This window comes from Frieseomelitta varia, unplaced genomic scaffold (genome assembly GCF_011392965.1).
Source record: "Frieseomelitta varia isolate USP_RPSP 00005682 unplaced genomic scaffold, Fvar_1.2 scaffold_358, whole genome shotgun sequence".
Lineage (NCBI taxonomy): Eukaryota > Metazoa > Arthropoda > Insecta > Hymenoptera > Apidae > Frieseomelitta > Frieseomelitta varia.
Genome location: NW_025110099.1, coordinates 376,467 through 397,186, shown reverse-complemented (window position 1 = coordinate 397,186; position 20,720 = coordinate 376,467). Strand labels below are relative to the sequence as shown.

At 33.7% G+C, this 20,720-nt stretch overlaps 2 protein-coding genes across 5 annotated transcripts in view; one reads left to right on the top strand and one right to left on the bottom strand.

Annotated features, from left to right (window-relative positions):
• Window positions 1-11: 11 nt before the first annotated feature.
• Window positions 12-9,421, bottom strand: LOC122530862. The gene is made up of 3 exons (XM_043658222.1): window positions 9,417-9,421; window positions 4,344-4,349; window positions 12-1,320 (listed from the first exon to the last, which is right to left on the bottom strand). Exon 3 carries the CDS (start codon window positions 1,301-1,303, stop codon window positions 134-136), a length of 1,170 nt encoding a protein of 389 aa, XP_043514157.1. The 5' UTR covers window positions 1,304-1,320; window positions 4,344-4,349; window positions 9,417-9,421; the 3' UTR covers window positions 12-133.
• Window positions 4,388-20,720, top strand: part of LOC122530860 — an 81,757-nt gene continuing 65,424 nt past the window's right edge. The window contains exons 1-2 of one of the 4 annotated variants that reach the window (XM_043658221.1): window positions 4,388-4,859; window positions 14,387-14,706. In XM_043658221.1, the coding sequence (XP_043514156.1) occupies window positions 14,617-14,706 (90 nt within the window). In that variant the 5' untranslated portion in view covers window positions 4,388-4,859; window positions 14,387-14,616. Of the gene's footprint in view, window positions 4,861-14,386; window positions 14,707-20,720 lie in introns of all 4 variants that reach the window. The other 3 variants (XM_043658218.1, XM_043658219.1, XM_043658220.1) reach the window with 3 other exon arrangements.

Sequence of the window (20,720 nt, the reverse complement as noted above, 5' to 3'; positions counted from 1 at the left end):
ATTACAATAATGAAACTTCTTTAATTATATAATATCTATTAAAGTCTGTCTCTCGACAAATCCATCTTTTGAATTCTTCTAATTTTCGTACTACATCTCTACTTCTCTTGCTATTCCAACGTCAATCTCTTTATCAGGGTTTCGTGGCATCCGATGTCTCTTCAGTATTATCCATTACCTTTAACCAATCCGAAAACACCGGCGCCCGAACTGGCTTTCCATCCCCCAAATCGAATTTATCGACATCGTGAACATTATCCAAGGAAATATCTTGCTTCCTCGATGCCTCGTTCTCCGTCTCGCCATTCATCGGCGACTTCATCGTCTCAAACTCTGCAAACTGATTGCTACTTTCTTTTAGCGATCGATCCTCAAGGACGCCGCACGGCGAGACACTGTCAAGAACCACAGGTTTGCGAGCAACGTTCGGGACAAGTCCGCTGTTTCTCGAAATCGCAAGCTGCAGAACAGGAGTACGCGTGGCGCCAGGGCAATCCAAGGCGAAACTCGTAGACGTTTGAACGACGTTTGGACTGTTGGTGACAATTTCTGGCTTCTTTGGCGATTTTGTTAGAAACCTATGACGTGTATCGCCAGATAATTCCACGATGTCTTCGTCGTTCGTGTTGGCCAATGCGATACTCAGGGTGGGTCTCGCGTCGTGTGATTCAGAAGCTTCACTGTCTTCTGCCTGATGCTCGCATAACGGTATTCCAATATCAGGGAGACAGTTATGAGCGACTAAAGTAGCAGTAACTGGAGCGTTCAGAACCTTGGTTACGTAAATCTGCTTTCGTTTGGTCACATTTTCCAAATGCGGAATGTGCCTCTCCATCCTGATGCTCCTTTCTTGCCCCTCCGTCAATATTGACGTCCTTCGGCTCGATTCCGTTAACTTCTCTTCCACGGATTCTTCGGAGGGTTGCAATTGCTTCCGAGGTAAGGGAACGACGATTTCCGGCGGCTCGAATTTGCTTAGAACTTCCTGTTCGAGCGACGACGCGCTCGACTTCGACTGCACGTCGGTCAATACCGAGTATACCTCTTTCTCTTCTTTCGATCGCTTGCCGGTGACACGCTCGTATTCCGTTTGAAATTCTTGCAGACCTTCCAGACACAACGACACACCTCTCGCGGGTTTCATGCAAACCGGTTGACGCCATCGAACGATCTCCACTATCTGAACTTCCTCTGTCGTCAGTGGTTGATTACCGTGCCAGAAGAATCGGTTCAGATCCAACGCATCGGCGCTGAAGAAGAGTATTGTTAAGACAAGTATCGTTGATGAGACAGTGAACTTCATGGCGAGAGGAAAACTGTCTACTATTGTCGGCAGCAAATTTTTTATAAATTTGACCAACGATCGAAAGAAATCGAGCTTTAGAAATTTCGAGAGTAGCAAGTCTCGTTCACGAGACTATCGATGGTAGTAGACTACTGTGATGCGTTTCCGACTGGAATCCCTATTTATATAGATGAAGAAGCAGTCGAATCTTTATGGAAAAAACGCCGAAAAAACGGGATCTCCATTTTCTCGACTAAAAGCCAAGAATGCCTTTTCGTTGGCGATGTTTCAGGCGATTAGCACGGCCGACGAATACACTCGAGTCGAAACCGATTCCGTTGCACTTAAGAGGGGCCACTAACGTCGCGTTAATTGCCCTTAAGGGTCGCACCGGGTCTGTGTGTCTCTGTGTTGGGAGTTCCCGAAGTGGACGAGTTAATTGCCGGGTTGGCTACATGCTGGCTAATGTGAAGATGCATTTCTGAGGTGCTTCTTTCACGATGGTCGTCCTTATTACGCTTGATTGCATTTATATTTGCGTTTGAGAATAATACTTGTGGAAAATGATAGAAGGATAGAAGTATTTTAATTAATTGAATGGTTTTTCTTTAATTGAGACACACGAAGGGCAATTGTAATTTGAAATATCAACTTTTAATTATTTTAATTCATGCGGGACGTCCAGGTAGCACCTGCAGGCACGCAACCATAAGTTCATTGTTGCGCTATTGCATATGATCAGGCGCATCGAGGAGTATGTTTCTCGTCGGAGGAAAAATCTTTTAAATAGATATTGAAACAGAAAGTTTTATTCTATTATTTTATAGAAGAAATTGATTTTTGCTATGGAACATTTTTCTTTTTATAGAAATCGATGCATGAATATTCTAGTTAAAATTTTTTTTCTAACTTTCAATTGCTAGAAATCGTATTGGAAAAAGCAACGTTACGTAAAAAAGTATACAATTATGTACACGTGTGTTGAACGTCAAAAAGTATTTTATTAGGATTGTTAGAACCTCATTAGTTAATTTAACGAATCATTGAATATTGCTCTGTGACTCTTTTACTAATCCAACTTTGGAAAATGCACTGCAATTATGAATTTAACAAGCATGGAATATGGCATGCAATAAGTAGTATCGAATTCTATTGAATACAACAATCTAGATGGTATTAAAGAACTATCTATTATATTTATTAGTAATAATTTTTGTTACTAATAAATATAAATTATTTAATAAATCATCCAGTAGTTTAATTAGCAATAATTTTTATTGCTAATAAACATAAATTATTTAATAAATTATCCAGTAGTTCAATTAGCAATAATTTTTATTGCTAATAAATATAAATTATCTAATAAATTATCCAGTAGTTCAATTAGCAATAATTTTTATTGCTAATAAATATAAATTATTTAATAAATTATCCAGTAGTTCAATTAGCAATAATTTTTATTGCTAATAAATATAAATTATTTAATAAATTATCCAGTAGTTCAATTAGCAATAATTTTTATTGCTAATAAATATAAATTATTTAATAAATTATCCAGTAGTTCAATTAGCAATAATTTTTATTACTAATAAATATAAATTATTTAATAAATTATCCAGTAGTTTAAGACAGAATGTACACAACAGAAAACGTCGCAGATTGCAGTGATGGATTTTCGGTTTCGCTCGACTATCTGGCTCAGTCAGAGGTTATGATAAGGAGAAGGAATATTTGACGCGCTCTCCTAGCTTCGCATTCGACATAAATGGCGCTGCCGGTTTACCGGAAACGTACTTTTCGGCTGGACAATTGAGCGAAAGTAACCGTCGCTACACTGGGACGTTGAGCGGAAGTAGATTTCGCTACAAAATGTTTTCCAATAATAATATTATTACATCTAATTTCCAACAAAGAATTCCTCCCTCTGTTTCTAATCTAGTAACGATCATTTAAATATCCCTCTCTCTCTGATGTAACAATAACGTCATGTCTTAACCTCTTGCGCTAGTAACTGATTCGCGGACCATAACGAGTGACCAAACCGTATACAATAATCTTCTTTTTGAATTCATCGGTATATCACCGGATAGAAATTACTAAGAAGTGAAAAATTTATTATTTGTTATTTTTGCCTTGGATTGTATCTCAATATACTCGAAAACTGAGGAAATATTGCAATTTTGGGACAAAAAATCCTCGACGTGCGTGGCACGTCATTCCAGCGCAAGAGATCAAACATCGCAGATAAATAAAGAAGCGTAGATCTAACCTTGAGAGTTACCGAAGAACGAGAAAACGAGCATCGGGACGATAAGAAACGTCTCCTGGAAGAAGGAGAAAGAAGGAATTCCGACACACCTGAGCCGGATTCCTGTTAGACATTAACTGGTACCCCTTCCATTGAAACGATACGCAGAGAAGGGACTGGCATAAGGGACACGTGAACAAAAAAAAGGAAAAGGTACTCACAGATCTTACGGATGCAGTGAAGAAACATGGAGATGTACAATCTAAGTAGATTATGAATTTTATGTGTTATTTTTCACTTACGATTATTAACACTAGACCTACCAAAATGACCATTTCAATATTTTTGTCAAGTACAAAAGGAAGATATATATTTTTAGACGATTGAATGATTCTTCGTAAAACAAACATAAACGAAAGCTTGCGCGCCCTATTTATAAGTGTTGTAAAGATTTTCTGTTTTTCTTTCACTTTAGTATCTCCGATGGAAGTTTTATGATTCTAGTGTCAATCACTTTTGAGCGGGAATGCGAAACTAACTGCCAATCGAAACGATACCTGACGACGTTCGTTCAATTCGATGCCGAGGCACTCGACCGGAAATATCGAAATTTTAGACACTCGGTATTATCGATTCTCCTCGATACTAAAGTACACTAATTGCAAGTGTACCGGTACAATCTGCGCAATCTGTCGAATTGCCGTTTCTGATACGATACCGAATGTACACTGATAAGCGCGTATATATATATGTACATATTTGATCGTTCTGACGTCGGCGCACACACGTTACACAGGAAAGCGTAAATACTTGCATCTACACACCGATACCGTTGTCGTTTGCGATTTGTCTTTCAGTTAACTGGCGAGAGGAATGCAGCGCTATGTAACGCTGATGCTGCGGTTAGAAAGCCTTAAGCCAGGTCCACAGTGTCGTCTCGCAGCGCACCATGGCCGCATACCACCTGACCATCTACGCCGAACGATACACACAACCTGTCCGGCATGCACCGTACTCACGGTGCCGTACGCCTGACCGACTGGTACCAGTACGGTACCAGTTGCCCTGCAGCCAGGCAGCTGCGCGCGCGTATTTGCCTCGTCCGAAGAAATCGCGATCGTGGTCGCCGATTCTCCTTCACTCGTACAGTGTGTTCTGTCTTTACTCTCCTCGCCTATACGTAATTGGAATACTATCTATCTACATACCGAAAGATTGGCGTACTGGAGTACGAAACGATTAGGATGACTGCTGACCGGGGACTGAGCAGGTTGAACGTTCGGAGGATCGGTTGAGAAGATACGCGCTCTGGAAACATTGGATCAAGTAAGTCGGTGTTGGAAGGCCCGATCGAATTCCTTCTGGATTAAACGAGCCCCCGATGTCTGCCTCGACTGACACTTTATTTCTGGTTCGACTGAACTTCGAATTCACGCCGACTGCGGCCGGAGCGTAGTTCGAATGCTTTGCGCGGTTTGCCCAGGGATTCCTGTCTTGCAACGGACCGACGGTTTTCCTTTCGGTTTAGGTAAAGTCTAAGATTTACAGACAGGTTTGAGTGTTTCTTGAACGTGTGGTGTTTGCTATATGGTTTATGGAAATGGCACTGTTTGCGAGTTAGGTTTTATAGAATAGTGGTTTTCTTCTCGGCGTGGGGAGGATATTTATTTTTATGGGAAATGGTAATGTTTGGATCAGGATTGTAGATTTGAGAAACTTCTACGATGAATGATATTTATGGTTATGGAAAATGACATTGGGTTAGGTTTGTAGTCTTGATGTTCTTCTGGGATGCTGATCTTTTTTACGGGTTATACGGGAAAGAAAACAATAGGTTGGGTTAAGTTCGTAGATTTGAATCTCTTTTAGTCTGTTTGAACTGACAGTTGAAGTTACATAAAAAGTTAAGTTGTTACTACTGTAAATGATTATTAACATTATGAAACTTATTTATATTCAAATTCTGAAACAGACGGAAGTATACACATGTAGAGATATTATTCTTTTTTTTTTTTTTTTTTTAAGGCATGGAGCTCATGCATGAAGCTGTAAAAGTTTCTTCCATTTTAAATGTAGTCATTGAATCCCTGGGTGTGTCAAGGAATTCTCAATGCAAATTCTAAAGGTTGACGCATACGTAGATCTATTATGCGCGATTGTGATTCTATTTTTTTTTTACCAAACCTTTAACCATGTACGTATACAACTGCCCATACATATGTAACAAGTAGAAAATTTTTCTAATTTGGTTATTTCATTAAACTTACGGACGTATACATTTATATTCAACATTCTCAATAGCAATTCTTTTCACTCATTCATAAGTCGTCAAGTCACGATTGTGATACGAATAACTATCTCGCTAGCAGCTATCCAGCATTTCGAGCAGCCTCCATAAAATATTTACGGTCTTTTCGCAGAACGGTGATGAGATCACGGTTGAACGCGTCTCATTGCCGACGACGAGTCACGGTTGCATAACAGACTTTTGCTTGGTATCAAAAACCTCGCGCGGTGTATTGAGTTTGTACAAACTGTTCCTCATTTTTAATAGCTTACGTCTACTACGTGAAAAGAATATAGCGCGAAAATTAACAGACCTAATGTTTATACATTTCGTGCGTCAAAATGTGTACTTAAATGTGTAATCTAATTGTAAGGCATTTTCGGAGAGATCTAAAGAGATTTTGATAAAGATCTAAAGCTCCTTTCATGTGATATGAACTCGAAATTGTTTCTTCTTGTTTAGTCGCGTCGCTTTTGAACCAAAAAGTTTCCATTATTAGTGAAGTTAAGTCAATCTTAGCTAGGTCAAATATTCTCGCAAATGGAAGTATGATTTATTTGTAAAAAGAAAAAAAAAAATGAAAATGAACATATAGGGGAATGGAAGGTGCAAAATAAAATTGTGACGTAATTGCAAATTACCACGGTCATCTGTGACTTCATGACGTCACGTAAGAATTAACGTTGTAAGCAAAATATCAGTTCACAAGTGACTTTTATAAAGCTCGATTTCTAGATAATATAGAATTGTATAATGTAGAATAATTGATTAAAAAATGATCGGTGATAAATATAACTTTAACGAAATGTCGGAAGCAGAATTTAAACTATTTTCATGAAACACGTATAAAAGGCACATATAGCGTTGGATGCGGCTAAGTGTATCATGTTATACATATTATCGTCTTATTTTTAATGCTTTAATTCGCGTTCTATCGCGTTTGATTAATACAGAGGTGTAAACTCTCGATCCACGATTTAGAGGAGTTAGAAAGTGCGACCGTGGCGTTATTTCGCGGTTCTTTCCTCCTTTCCTTTATTGCGGTTCGCGTGTAATTGCGAACTCGCCCACGTGCGGAGACCGTTGGAATGTTTGGATAATTCGTGTTGTTCGCGTGTGCTTAATTTATGTTTGTTCCCTGCACGCCCCCTCGTTTCGTGCTAGTTTGAACCAGGTGGAGGAAGACAAGAAGACACGAATGAATATAATGTATATATATATATATAATGTTTGTAAATTATATATAAAATATTAATTTAATTAATAATTTAACAATAATTATACTTTTTATTTATATTATTAATATTAATGATTCATTTAAAATCGAAATTTAATATGCAATTTACATTAAATATTAATAATTTATTTAATATTATTTAAATTATTTTATTTTTATTTATATGTAATTTAATAAATTTATATTAATATAATATATATAAATTTATTTATATAATTATTTATTATTTATTATCATTCAGTATTAAAATATATATATATAATTAATACATGTTACACACTCATAATAAGTAGTATTTTTATTTATTCTTTAAATAAAATTCTTATATATATATATTATAATATATATAATATATATATATAGATTATTAATCTAATTATAATATATATAATCTATATATATATTTTATTTTATACATAAATAAATAAATAATTTAATGTATATATATTTATTTATATAAATAATTTAAATATATATATATATATAATCAGCTTTTACATGTCCAATTGAAACGCGATTTCCAGTGGATGTTTAAGATTAAGGCTGTCAGATTAAGGAAGCTTGCAAGTTTGATAATATTTCACGACGTCATTGGAAAGTTACTTCAATATCGATTTCAAAAGAACATTAGTGACGATTTTAAATTCCGAAGTTAATTTTTATGTAAGCATTTGGAAAGATCAGAATCAGCTGAAAGAGTTATTTCTCATACATATTTCATTCAAATAATGAGTCAAAATTAAATAATTAATATATCGAGAATATAATTAATAATTAATATATTATCGAGAATATTATATTAAATTACATATTATACATATTATATATATATAATCATATGGTATATGTTAAAGATTATATATATAATCATATGTTATATGTTAAAGATTTTTTATTTTGTTACATATTATATATATAATCATGTGTCATATGTTAAAGATTTTTTTTTTTTCATTGAAAAAAATTGCAACGTATGATCGTTAGGTACTCTGATATTTACATTTAACAATGTTTAATTTTGTCATGTTTCAAGGTTGACAATTATTTTAATGTTTCACAGAGCTATAAAATTCATGTTCTACTATCAGTATAATCGTACTAGTTGTAGCGTGACTATAGTGCTTTAGGTTCGCATGCATATATTGAACGAAGAATAAAATGTTAATTTGATTCCACAGATTCTCCGATTGACGATAGTATAATAGCAATGAAAAACGTTAAATGAAAAATTTCAGAGCGTCAAAATGTACGGACTAAGTGTAGATAAGATAGTTTCAAGTGTTTGCATGGTCCTTGCCAGCCACGTTAAAACCAACATGGCGTTTACGCAACCTCAAACTCTCTATTCGCTGTCTGGAACATTGCTTCACGTGGTTACGATGAAGTTAACTTGAAAAAACTGGAACGAGTAGAGTTGCGCAATATCCTTCTAAACATTTCACGCTGCTCATATCGTTCAATGGAACATTTAAATAACATGGTACTTGTCTGATAATTCGCGAAAACAAACGACAATTATTAACATGTCTATCTTTCGCGCGAGGCCTATATTGAAATTTATTTTCATTACGTTTATAAATATTTTGCAAAATTCTTTCTTTGTTTGTTCGTATTAAATTTTATTATATTATTATAATATTTTTATTTCTGTTGGAAATGATTTTTTATGATTAGAGGGTATGCAACATTAATTTGCCTTAGGGAACATGTTAATATATAATTGTTTATGAGAAATGTGTTTGTGAAAGGAAAATTACAACGCGGATTACAAAATTTTTACTTTAATTATAGAAACTGAAAACTTAGATATAGAAACTGAATACTTAGATAAGATTTAATTATAGAAACTGAAAAGATTAGACAGATTTAGTTATAGATTTCGATAGATTATACATATAGATACAAACTTCGATAGATTTAGATATAATTATATATATTTAATTATAGAAACTGAAAAGATTAGATAGATTTAGTTATACAAATTTTGATAGATTTAATTATAGAAACTGAAAACTTAGGTATAGAAACTGAAAATTAATTGCATAATAAAAGCAATTTGAAAGAATCTATAGCTGAATTATTCCGAATATAAAAAGATTCAAAGTTCTTTAAGAATTATTATAATCAGCAATTGAAACGTTTTTTTTTCTAGCTTTGTATTAAAAAACTAGAATCTAAATTTCTAATATAAATTATTCAATTTGTCATAACATAAATTCTAGTGCAAATTCATTTTTCACTTTATCATAACATAAGTTGTAATGTAAATCATTCAATTTATCATAACCTAAATTCTAATATAAATTATAATAACAAAATGGAAAAGTACAGTGTGTTGTTAGAGATAAGAGAGTAGTACAAAATTTAAAAGATAGGGGCACATATAATTACGTAACATTGCAATTGCTTTGTGTAGAGTTAATAGAGCATCGATAATCATGTTAGTAAGTTACTAAGCGGCACAGTTAACGGCTGCATGTTAACGATGCATTGACTGTTGACCGACGAACCATCAGAATCCAATGACACTGATAAATATATACGCAAAGAATATAGAATATCAGAGAGAAGCAAGAAACAGAGTCGATGAGTGCAAGAGTCGTGTATAATAACATGATTATGCGTTGCACACAATCGCGCGCTTATTCACCGATTCTCGCGAACACGCGGTGACGTGACCGCATCATGTCGTAGGTGCTGTTCCACGCACGTGTGTGTTCCCATTGCGGGTCCACTTACTTGTCCATTCATGGTGCGGACGTTGCGGTGGAAAATTAGTGTCCATGTGCCTCCAAATTCCTGACTGCTCGCTACGTTCTTTCAAACAGCAATTTTTGGTATATTACTTTTTTTTATAAATTTTAATATTACTTTTTCTTTATAAATTTTAATATTACTTTTTTTTTATAAATTTTAATATTACTTTTTTTTTAAATAAATTTTTTGGTCAATATCAGTATTTTACAATTTTCAGACGGATCTAATTTTTGTTTCTTTGCTATTGGATTACGTCTCTATACTTTTCATGCTGATTATTATGGAAGTTGCGTATTTTAATTTTAATCTTTCGATTCATTTTTTTTTCTTTATCGGGCAATTTCACGCGAATTATATTTGTATACCGTTGATCGTCGCGGAAAATGTTGAAAGTTCGTGTACTTAGCTCTGTAGATTGCAATCGAATTTTCGAATTTACGGAGTTGTGAAAGTTCTTTAGCTTATGATTAAATTGGATAAACTCGCTTAATTATCGTTGAAACAGGGATTTCTATCGATTTACGTGCCTCGTGTGAGAGGTGGAAGAACGCTTTCTAAAGAGCGCTTACAAGGAAACCGCAAGGCTTTCGAGTCTGGGATTCGGCTAAAACTTTGATAGCTTTCGGACAATTAAACTATTTTTATTTATTATATCGTAGAATTCCCGATTTTGTAGAAATCTCCCAATGTTGTAGAAATAAAATAAAAGAATATTTTACTCTACGTTGTTGAAATAAAATTAAAAGTTTATTTAACTTTATTTAAACGAAATAGTTAAAAGAAGTTAAAATAAGATTTAAAAGTCCCAATGCTGCGGTTACAAAGAAAAGATTAAGATTCTCTCTAGATCTACGCTCACTGGCGACTCGATACTTTCTTTTCGAACCGTACTTTCTGATGTTTTGCTACTCTCTCTTGAAATCCTTTACGATCTGCTTTCTTGAAGCCTTCGTCACTCTCGCACACTCATGCACGCAACCCTTAATATTCTAAGCCCTAGACCAGGGCAACTAAATTCTTTGGTCACACTGGAGAAAGTTCCCACAATACTTAATGTATAAAGATGTGTATTCTATTTTTTGTGCTTCGTTTGTTTCTGCAATTGCATTTTTACAGTTATTTCTTATATATAATAACTAATTTTATTTGATCAAAATGATAAATGCATTTACATGTTTTCAATGAACAATATTTTATGGTAATTTTAATTAATCTTTAGTAAATAAATGTAAAGGTACAAGTAAATAATTATTTGTGAATTGAATTAAATCTCAACGATAATATTACTATGGTGTGGTTTGCCTAGATCTCAGTTTACAAAATAATGTTTTGTTTTATTTCTCTCCTTTTATTTCTAATTTTTCAACAGGAGATAATGATTCTGTAAGAGGCATTAAACTTTGGAAAAATTGAAGATCCGACTTTTCATCAATTTTTAGAAATTCAGCATCTACGTCTGTATATTCATGGTTGAATTTTTGCGAGATATCCGATTGATTTAACTGAGACTTTGAAATGGAAAGATCTAATTGGGTAGCTGTACTAGAACTGGAACTAGAACTTTCTTACTATGTAAAATCATTCGTCTCGGTAGTGTCATTATTTCTATCATTAAATTCATGTTTATTGTTAAATAAATTGTATCGTATCACTTTTTGATAAATTGTGTTCACTACGAGAAAGAAGTATATAGTCTTTCATAAATCCAATCATTTCAGAGTAGGGCCATGTAATTGTTTTTGACATTGGATTTATAAGCTGAGAGCTTTTGTGTGTTTTTTCTGTAATTATCCTTTAATCTCCTCCACTTCGATTTTGCAACAACTTTTAAAAATAAAAAAATTGCATTTACTTTTCAAACAGTATATTACAGAGTGGATCTATTAACGACCAAATTATAAATCTGTTCCCACTGAAGATAGAAAAAAATTATAAAAGAAAACTTTGCATTGTGGAATAAGCTCTATTGTATCTATGATTTTTTTTATGAAAGTTCATAGGTGTAATTGCATTAATTTTTTTAAAATTTACTTCATATTCCATGATTTTTCATATCACTCTGAATTAAAAGGTATTAGGACACTCGTGGCTATTTCTGCATCTCAAAGTCATCAATGATTTCTTAAATAAAACCTCATATTTATTTATTTACTTTTGATGTCCTTATGAAGCACAAAAAAATAAAATTCAACATATTTTACTTCAATTCTTGAAAGAAAAATTCTTTAATTTTTTTTATCTTTTTCTTACTTTTACTTTATCTTCGCGTTATTGTTTCACTCTTCCACCCATGCACGACGAAAGGTAACATTAGAATGGTTTTACGAGCAACGTTTATTCGCGAGTTCTACAGAATTATCGATTCATGCTGGTTCGATGGTTACAGCCGAGAATATGGTGAGACTAAGGTGTTAGAGAATTGTAAAAAGTAAACAAAGAGGTCTATATGATGACGATGGACTTGTTAATGCACCGTTAAGGGGTGTGTTCTAACATTCTTCGGATGATCATTGTGGATAGAAGGCCAGCCATCCAGGGAAAAGATTGAATGCGAGTCTGGTTCGAATACCTAGGCGTGTGCACCTTGGTATTATATTTAAATACAGATCTGATCACTCAGATGAACGTATCGCTCGTCGAAAGATTTTTTTTTAATAATGGAGAATTTGTCTGCTATTGTTCTATTTTAAATGGGACATACAGTGCAACTAAATAGAATGCCAGAATAAACTCATTCACATAGTACTGATTTACTGTTGTAAAAAATTCAATACAAAGACCAGAAATGTAGTCTGCTTGACTTTAAAAAATTATTTATTATAAGGGGATAAATTTTATTGTTGCCAGACCCCCCACGAATTAATCGAGAAAATTTGAAATTTAATATTATTAACAAATTTAATAGCTTCCACTAGAAATTAGATATAGAAAAAGTACTTAATTTGCAATAAACGATAGTTTAACAAAACGGGTGTTTATTTTATTCTGATATGGCGCTGTAATTGAAAAATAGAGCAGTCAGTTAGGTTTAGAAACGTAAAAGGATTATTGACAGAATTTTATAATGCACTAATGGCATAACAAACACGATGATAATCTGTATTTTTAAAATATTCACGATATTAAATTAAAACTTGTTAATAGAATATATCATTACTATAACATTATAGATTAATTTACATATTGTCGTATAAATATCATATGATATACATTCAAAAATTGCATAAAAAGATAATTCTTATGACATCGTTGAACACTTTATTCCAATTAAATTACGTATTTTTTCTAATTACATATTCTTTTGGTTCTGTTTTTTTTGTTTTTTTTTTTTTTGAGAATGTTGATACGTATCTAAATATTCTCTGCTGAGTGTACAGAGTCCATTAAGACGAACAGAAATGTATCTTTTCGTATGCGTTTCTCAAACCACTCAAAGCAGTAAATCGTGCTCTCCACGGTATCACATCCATACATTACCGGTCGAATACCATAGATCAGTATTGTCCGAGCTAAGCTTCAAAGCTTAGAGATTAGTTGTGAGCTGATTCTTGGTTGGGGCGGTGACCTTGAGGTCAATCGATTTTGGATCAAGAACAATTGGGCGTTAGATTGAATCGGTATCCGATAGCTTTGATATTTACTTAGAATTATATTGTAAATAACGATTCTTCCTGGGTGTAACGAAATTAATTTAAACCAATTTCATACTGCAGTTGGAGAGATCTTGGAAATTGGAGATATTAGAAATTTACGATCTTCTTAATTTCGGAGTTTGGGAATTCGGGGATAAGAGGATCTGGAAACGGGGATTCAGATATTCAGGAACTTGGCCGCTTTAATAATCTAGAAACTTGACAATTCTGAAATTTAGGAGCTCCGGAAGTCAAAAATCGAAAGACTCGGTTATTTGGCGATTTGGGGATCGAGGAATTGAAGTACTCGAGGTCTTTGGAATTTGGGATTCCCAAGCTGGGAATTCGAGCGCACGAATAATCACGAATTCAACAACTCGAAGTTTAAAAGTTCCAAAGTTCGTAAATTTAGAATGTAGGTTAAAAATTTTAAAGTTGGAAAATTAAAAATAATTTAGCAGATATTCAAGAGGATGCAAGAATGCCGAAGCTCTCGAATTCTTTCATGCAATTCCCTCTAGATTCTGATTTACGTTACTTATCTTTATTCAATATTAATTGCAATATATTCCTGTACAATCCCTTTAGCCACTTGCCCTGGCAACCGATTGCGGACCATAACGAGCGACCAAACCGTACACAATAATTCGTCGCTTTCTTTTTTGAACACGTCGCTATAAGAAGTAACAAAATTTATTATTTGCCTGTGTATTTGGTTGTACTTAAATATATTTAAAACTAGAAGAAAACATTGCAATTCTCGACGTGCGTAGCAAGAGGTAAAGAAACCACAACGTATGATTTTGTATATTTCCAATTCCCTTACATCCAAATTAAAAGAATCCTCTCAACAATTTCCTCAAAAATCTACCTCGCCAATTCACTCGTGCCTCAATGAAAAAAATTCGCGAGAAGATGATTGATCCATGAAATTTTTCAGGGCCGAGCAACGTGCCGCGTTGTTGGAGCTGGCTCGTCGAGAGAAGCAAGAAGAGCAGACGGGAGAGGCGTGTTGGTTGCGGCAGGTCGCAAGGAACAGGTCTTAAGATGGCCTACATTATCCGGCCTTATCGGTGAGAGAAGCGGCACAGCGTTTCGGTCGAAGAAGAAACAGGGTGAGGAGCACGTGGCGGGAGAAGCGGTCGAGATAATAGCTGGACAGGAAGAAAAATGGGGCAGGCTTGGTGCAAGGAGAAGACCACGAAGGCTCAGGATTCCAAGTCCCCTTTGGATCGAGTTTTCGTGCGTTGCATGCATCGGGTATGTGAATAAATATTTTCCCATTTGTAACGATCTGATTCTTGGTATACTCGTTCGTTGGGCCAGCTGTATGATGAATCGACGAATGATTTAATTGAACGGAAACGTAGGGCATGGATAAAATGAGATGAACTATAAAGAGTGGATCCAGAGAAAAATATTAGCTTCAGTTTGTTTTGTTTCTGTTTTTTTTTTTTTTAATATATAGAGAGAATACGCAGGATGTTTTGTAATATGGCTCGTTTTAATGATGGATATAGAAACAAACGAAAATTATTTATGCGAGCATGCATCCTAGTTTGTCGTGTTTTTGAATTGCTGGTATTTTTGTATTCCAGAAATTTTAGTGATATTAGAGAGATGGTTCAGTAATAAGAATATTTAATTTGTATTTTTTTAATAAGAATAATCATTATATTTTGTTACTATTAAATTGAGGAATACGTTGGAAAATGAGTTACAATTATGATTATATACGCATATCATATGATCATAAAAAATATTTATATCAAGTGTTCGAATATTCTTGTGAGGATGCTTTATAAAGTTATAAGCAGAAACATCATACATCTACATTTTATTATTAATATTATTGTTTAAAGCTCTTAAAATCAATTCTTTTCATTAACAACGCATTTTGTACGATTCTTTTTTTCCAGTATTTATTGTACCTACATGTGTATGCACTACATACAGTATACATATGTAACAGTGTGTTTGGTAAAATGATAATATAATTTTAGCAATAATGCAAGCAGATGAGGCAAAAATAGGAAATAAAATAGAAAACAAAATTGATCGTTATACTATTAATATTATTGTTTAAAGCTCTTAACATCAATTCTTTTTATTAACAACGCATTTTGCACGATTCTTTTTATTCAGTATTTATTGTACCTACATGTGTATGCACTACATACAGTATACATATGTAACAGTGTGTTTGGTAAAATGATAACATAATTTTAGCAATAATGCAAGCAGATGAGGCAAAAATAGGAAATAAAATAGAAAACAAAATTGATCGTTATACTATTAATATTATTGTTTAAAGCTCTTAACATCAATTCTTTTTATTAACAACGCATTTTGCACGATTCTTTTTATTCAGTATTTATTGTACCTACATGTGTATGCACTACATACAGTATACATATGTAACAGTGTGTTTGGTAAAATGATAACATAATTTTAGCAATAATGCAAGCAGATGAGGCAAAAATAGGAAATAAAATAGAAAACAAAATTGATCGTTATACTATTAATATTATTGTTTAAAGCTCTTAACATCAATTCTTTTTATTAACAACGCATTTTGCACGATTCTTTTTTTTCAGTATTTATTGTACCTACATGTGTATGCACTACATACAGTATACATATGTAACAGTGTGTTTGGTAAAATGATAATATAATTTTAGCAATAATGCAAGCAGATGAGGCAAAAATAGGAAATAAAATAGAAAACAAAATTGATCGTTACAGACATTGATTAAATTGCACAACTTTCGGATTATTGATTCGAATTTTTTGCAATCGTGACACACGGCGTTTGCAGCCACGGATGAACATAACAACTCGTTGCGACTTTTTGCCAGTAGGCTCGTCACGTGGCTGCATGTATACTCCATCCGACAAGGAGGGACCCCGTCACTCGGTTAATTAGCAATTACACACATATCTGCGTGTCTGGGATTCCAAATTAGAGCGGTGTACCCGCGTCCGATGCACCATGCATGATGAATCCATGTCACGCGCGTGCACGCGCCAGTGTGTCCGGCGCTGCTGCTACACCGGCGATAATCAGTTATTTAAATTCCCAATACCCGTGAAGCATCCACGTTACAAACTAGTTTTCGAGTAATCTCTCGTTCCGCGATCCATCGTCGACGGATTATCAAACGATAAAGTCATTAAACGCGACAGAAGGATAGGTCGTCTATCCTGGATCATCAGCGAACCTTTGCGAACGCTTCAAGTTTCTGCTGCTGAATCAAATTTCTTTTACGGCTGTTTTAAAGTAATATCGTGCCGAACGAGAGCAGACTATCGCGTATCATCTCGAGTAGAATCCAATTAATCGAAACACTCGTTTCGATTCCGATGATTTGAAATTAAATTTATTTTCGGTTGCAATTTGAAGAAATTTTCTTCCACGAGGAGGTGTTTAAGCCGTTTTCAAATGGGGGCGCTAAAGTTTTCATGAAGATGGTTCCGGAAATGTATCTTTGTGCAGAGAGAGAGAGAGAGAGAGAGAGAGAGATTATTTCGTATATGCATCGTTATTTGGCGAAAGAACCAGAGAGAGATCTCGAGATGATAGTAGTAATTATTGGCTTCAAAAATGCAGATTGAACGTTCTACGAAGATTCTCCGATGCTAGAATTAGTACGTACAGATGAAAGATCACATATGTGTATATATTTCCATATATCCAAATAACACAAATAACATCCGTTGCACATACTAGCGATTAAGACTCCAATGCAGAAATAACGAGTAACGTTAACGAGCCAATGAGCGTGACGATACCACTCTCGTTGCATAATCGATCGTGTAACGTACAGTGAACACGCGGTACAGTTCGATGGACAAAGTCTGAACGAAAAACTGATTAATTATCTCCTTTGGTGTCGCTTTGATTAGCACAACGCCAAGAAAAAGCGTCTCGGCTTTCCTTTCCTTTCTCCTCATTTGTATCTTTTCTTTTTATTTCTTTTTTTTTGTTTATTTCTCGCATGCATAAACGTCCGGNTTTCACCACCGATTCCGCGAACCGGTATGATGCTTTTCTCGCGGCGGTTACGTGAAACACAATTCATGTACGCTTTACACAGTCCAGTGGCTGTTTCACGCGCGGCTCGTTTCGATTGAATCTCGTTCCGTTCGCCATTTCTTTTTGCGTGCGCGTGCACACCGCGCGCCAGGAATAATAATGATACAACACCGCGTTTTTACTCGGATCAATCCCCCCCCCCCCCCCCCCCCCCTTTCCGCGTTCCTTTGTCTGGAATTAGAACGGAATTTTTATTTGCACTTTGCTTCGCAGTTCCACTTCCCTCCCGCGTGTTCATGTAAATATCTCGTCGTTTATCTCGATCGTTCGTTCGCGAAAATTATTCAGGAGACGCAAATGTTTGCTCTGATGATTTTTCTGTCCGTTGTTGTTGCTCGATGAATGCAACTTGTTCATACAATCCGGTATATGGAAATATGTAAAAGATAATACTCATTTTCACTATACGCAGGCTATTGCGAGTTGAAGTGTGTCAAAACTGAGGGGAAACGTTCTTTGAAGATTTGTTAGTTTGCAATTTTTTTTTTGACGAAAATCAGACGAAAGGAGAAACAGAAAAGGGGCTTATTTATTCTAAAGCGCTTATTAGATGTTGTCATCTGTTTTATCATTCGTATTGATTTTATCATACGTTATCATTTATGTCGTCTGTTTAATGAAGATACCGTTGAAAAGGTCATTTGAAGCAATGCAAGGTTTGATCGCTGTTTCACTTGAGTTGATTGGAATCGAATAAATTTATTGATTAGATAAGTAAGCAGATCAAAACATTGATCTTTTTTTTATGATTTTCTCTAAAATGGAGCAAAAACTCTTGAGAACTTTTTTCCTTAGTTTATCAATCCTGTCTATGTTCCCAAACTTTTGAAATTCAAATTCGGCACACCCTGTATAGACGTATAAATATAACATATTATCTCTCACTGATGGAGAGGTCACGCGTAATTTAATTATACTTTAGTTTTAGATATTTAGTTATCAGATATTTTAGTTTTAGATATTTTATTATACAATATTTCGTGTATTACTTTTATTTTTCATGCAAAATGTTCAAAGTCTTTCAAATTTGGTATTTTAAGATACAATTACCTCAATATCTAATTTTTAATAAAAATTGAAAAATGCGTCAATTGATTTGAAAGAAATATAAGGTTCTCTTATATTAAAAAATATACTAGTAATTTATTTTGAAAATATACTAATAACAATGCTGGAAAATATATTAATAATAATAACGTAATTTGATAATAAACGACGCGTGTTCTGTGAAATAGTGCAATTGTTCTGGAAAATGTTAAATAATATGACATCAATAATAAATTAAATAGTATAAATATTTATGTAGTATCATTTTACTTTTAAATTGATGAAAATGACAGAAGGTTCGATCAGTCTCAAAGGTGTCTCAAAGAAATACAGATGGAATTTTGAAAATATACTAATAATAATGCTGGAAATATATTAACAATAATCATGTAACAATATAATTTAATAATAAACGACGCGTGTTCTGTGAAATAGTGCGATTGTTCTGGAAAATGTTAAATAATATGACATGAATAATAAATTAAATAATATAAATATTTATGTAGTATCATTTTACTTTTAAATTGATGAAAATGACAGAAGGTTCGATCAGTCTCGAAGGTGTCTCAAAGAAATACAGATGGAATTTCGTAATTTTCTTTTCTTGAAATCTGTTCTATTTGTCTCGAAGAAGAAACGAAAGATCTCGTGGCGGAAACCGAGTTGGAAAGTAATCGGTGAAAAACTCTTCGAGAAACGAAAAGAAGCGCGGTAATTTTCAGAACACAATGAGCCTTTTGATCGCTAAAGGCAGGTTATCTCATCGTTTAAAGCTCACGTAATGCACGCCACGGGTTGTCTGCCTATAGTCGCGATACTTGGTAATTACTTTCCCCTAGAAAACGTTAAACTTCCATTACGATAGCATTGTTTCTCTGATATTTTTCCACCTTTGTCTCGGCTCTTTGCGAAACAGGCCACGACCATCGTAACGCTGTACAGCAAAATGGAAACAAATAAAGTAATTTCCTGTTACAAAAGCAAAATGTTCTTCCGCAGAGTGATTTATTTATTATTTATTTAAATTCAGCACGCGAACGTGTAAGTGACATTTGTCCGTTCGAATTTCTCGAGTCATTTTTTTTCTTTTCTATTGAATAATAATTTTTTAAATAATAAATAATATAAATAATAATTTTTTATTATTTATTATATAATAATAAATAATAATCTTTTATTAAATAACTTTAAAGTGTACTCGAAAAATAGTAAAATATCAATTATAAATATTAATAAATTGAATCACATGTATTAAAAATATCTGTCAAAATGTGCAACGAGACTGCAAAGAGAATTATTTATTTTAGTGACTTCTGTAATGATGAGAAGTTATAAATACATAGAAATAATTGGTTGTTGAAGAACGTGGAGCAGAAACGATTTCGATGCAGTCAAGTCAATTGAGAAAAATGATGTAATGCATTGAAAGGAACGACGCTAATCACTATATTGCTATTGCGTAATATTCTAATTTTCTTTGAATGTTTCTGAAATCTCTCAACCGACGATTTTACGAATCATCAAACAATTCGTAATTCACTTCAAAATGATTGAAACAGATGAAACCCAAACAGAGATTTTATTTTATATATTACATTTTGTTTTGTATATTTTACTCTACATTTTATTTTATTTTATATATAGTGTACATTTATACATTTATTTCATATTATATTCATTCATCATACAAATCTCTGTACCTTCAAACGTTCCACAACTGAGAACACGCATGAAAATTCCTGCAAATTCAGTTTCATACTCTCCGCGTCAATATCTTACCGATTTTCATTGACACTGATCCGCCTAAAACTTTCAACTTAATCAGGCGATTGCGCGCAAACACCAGCAATAAAAAAAATTCTTCCCACTCTTCGCCTCGAGAAAGAAAATATTTACTGAAGCGATAGGATTGATCCGCACAAGACAACTAAATATTTCCTTCGCGAAGAAGCAGCGTCTAAATCCTTTTCTAAATTGAAACAAAAAAATATAAAATATAAAATAAAATAAATAAAAATATAACATGAAATATAAAATAAAATATATAGAAATAAAATATAAAATATAAAATATAAAATATAAAATATAAAATATAAAATATAAAATATAAAATATAAAATATAAAATATAA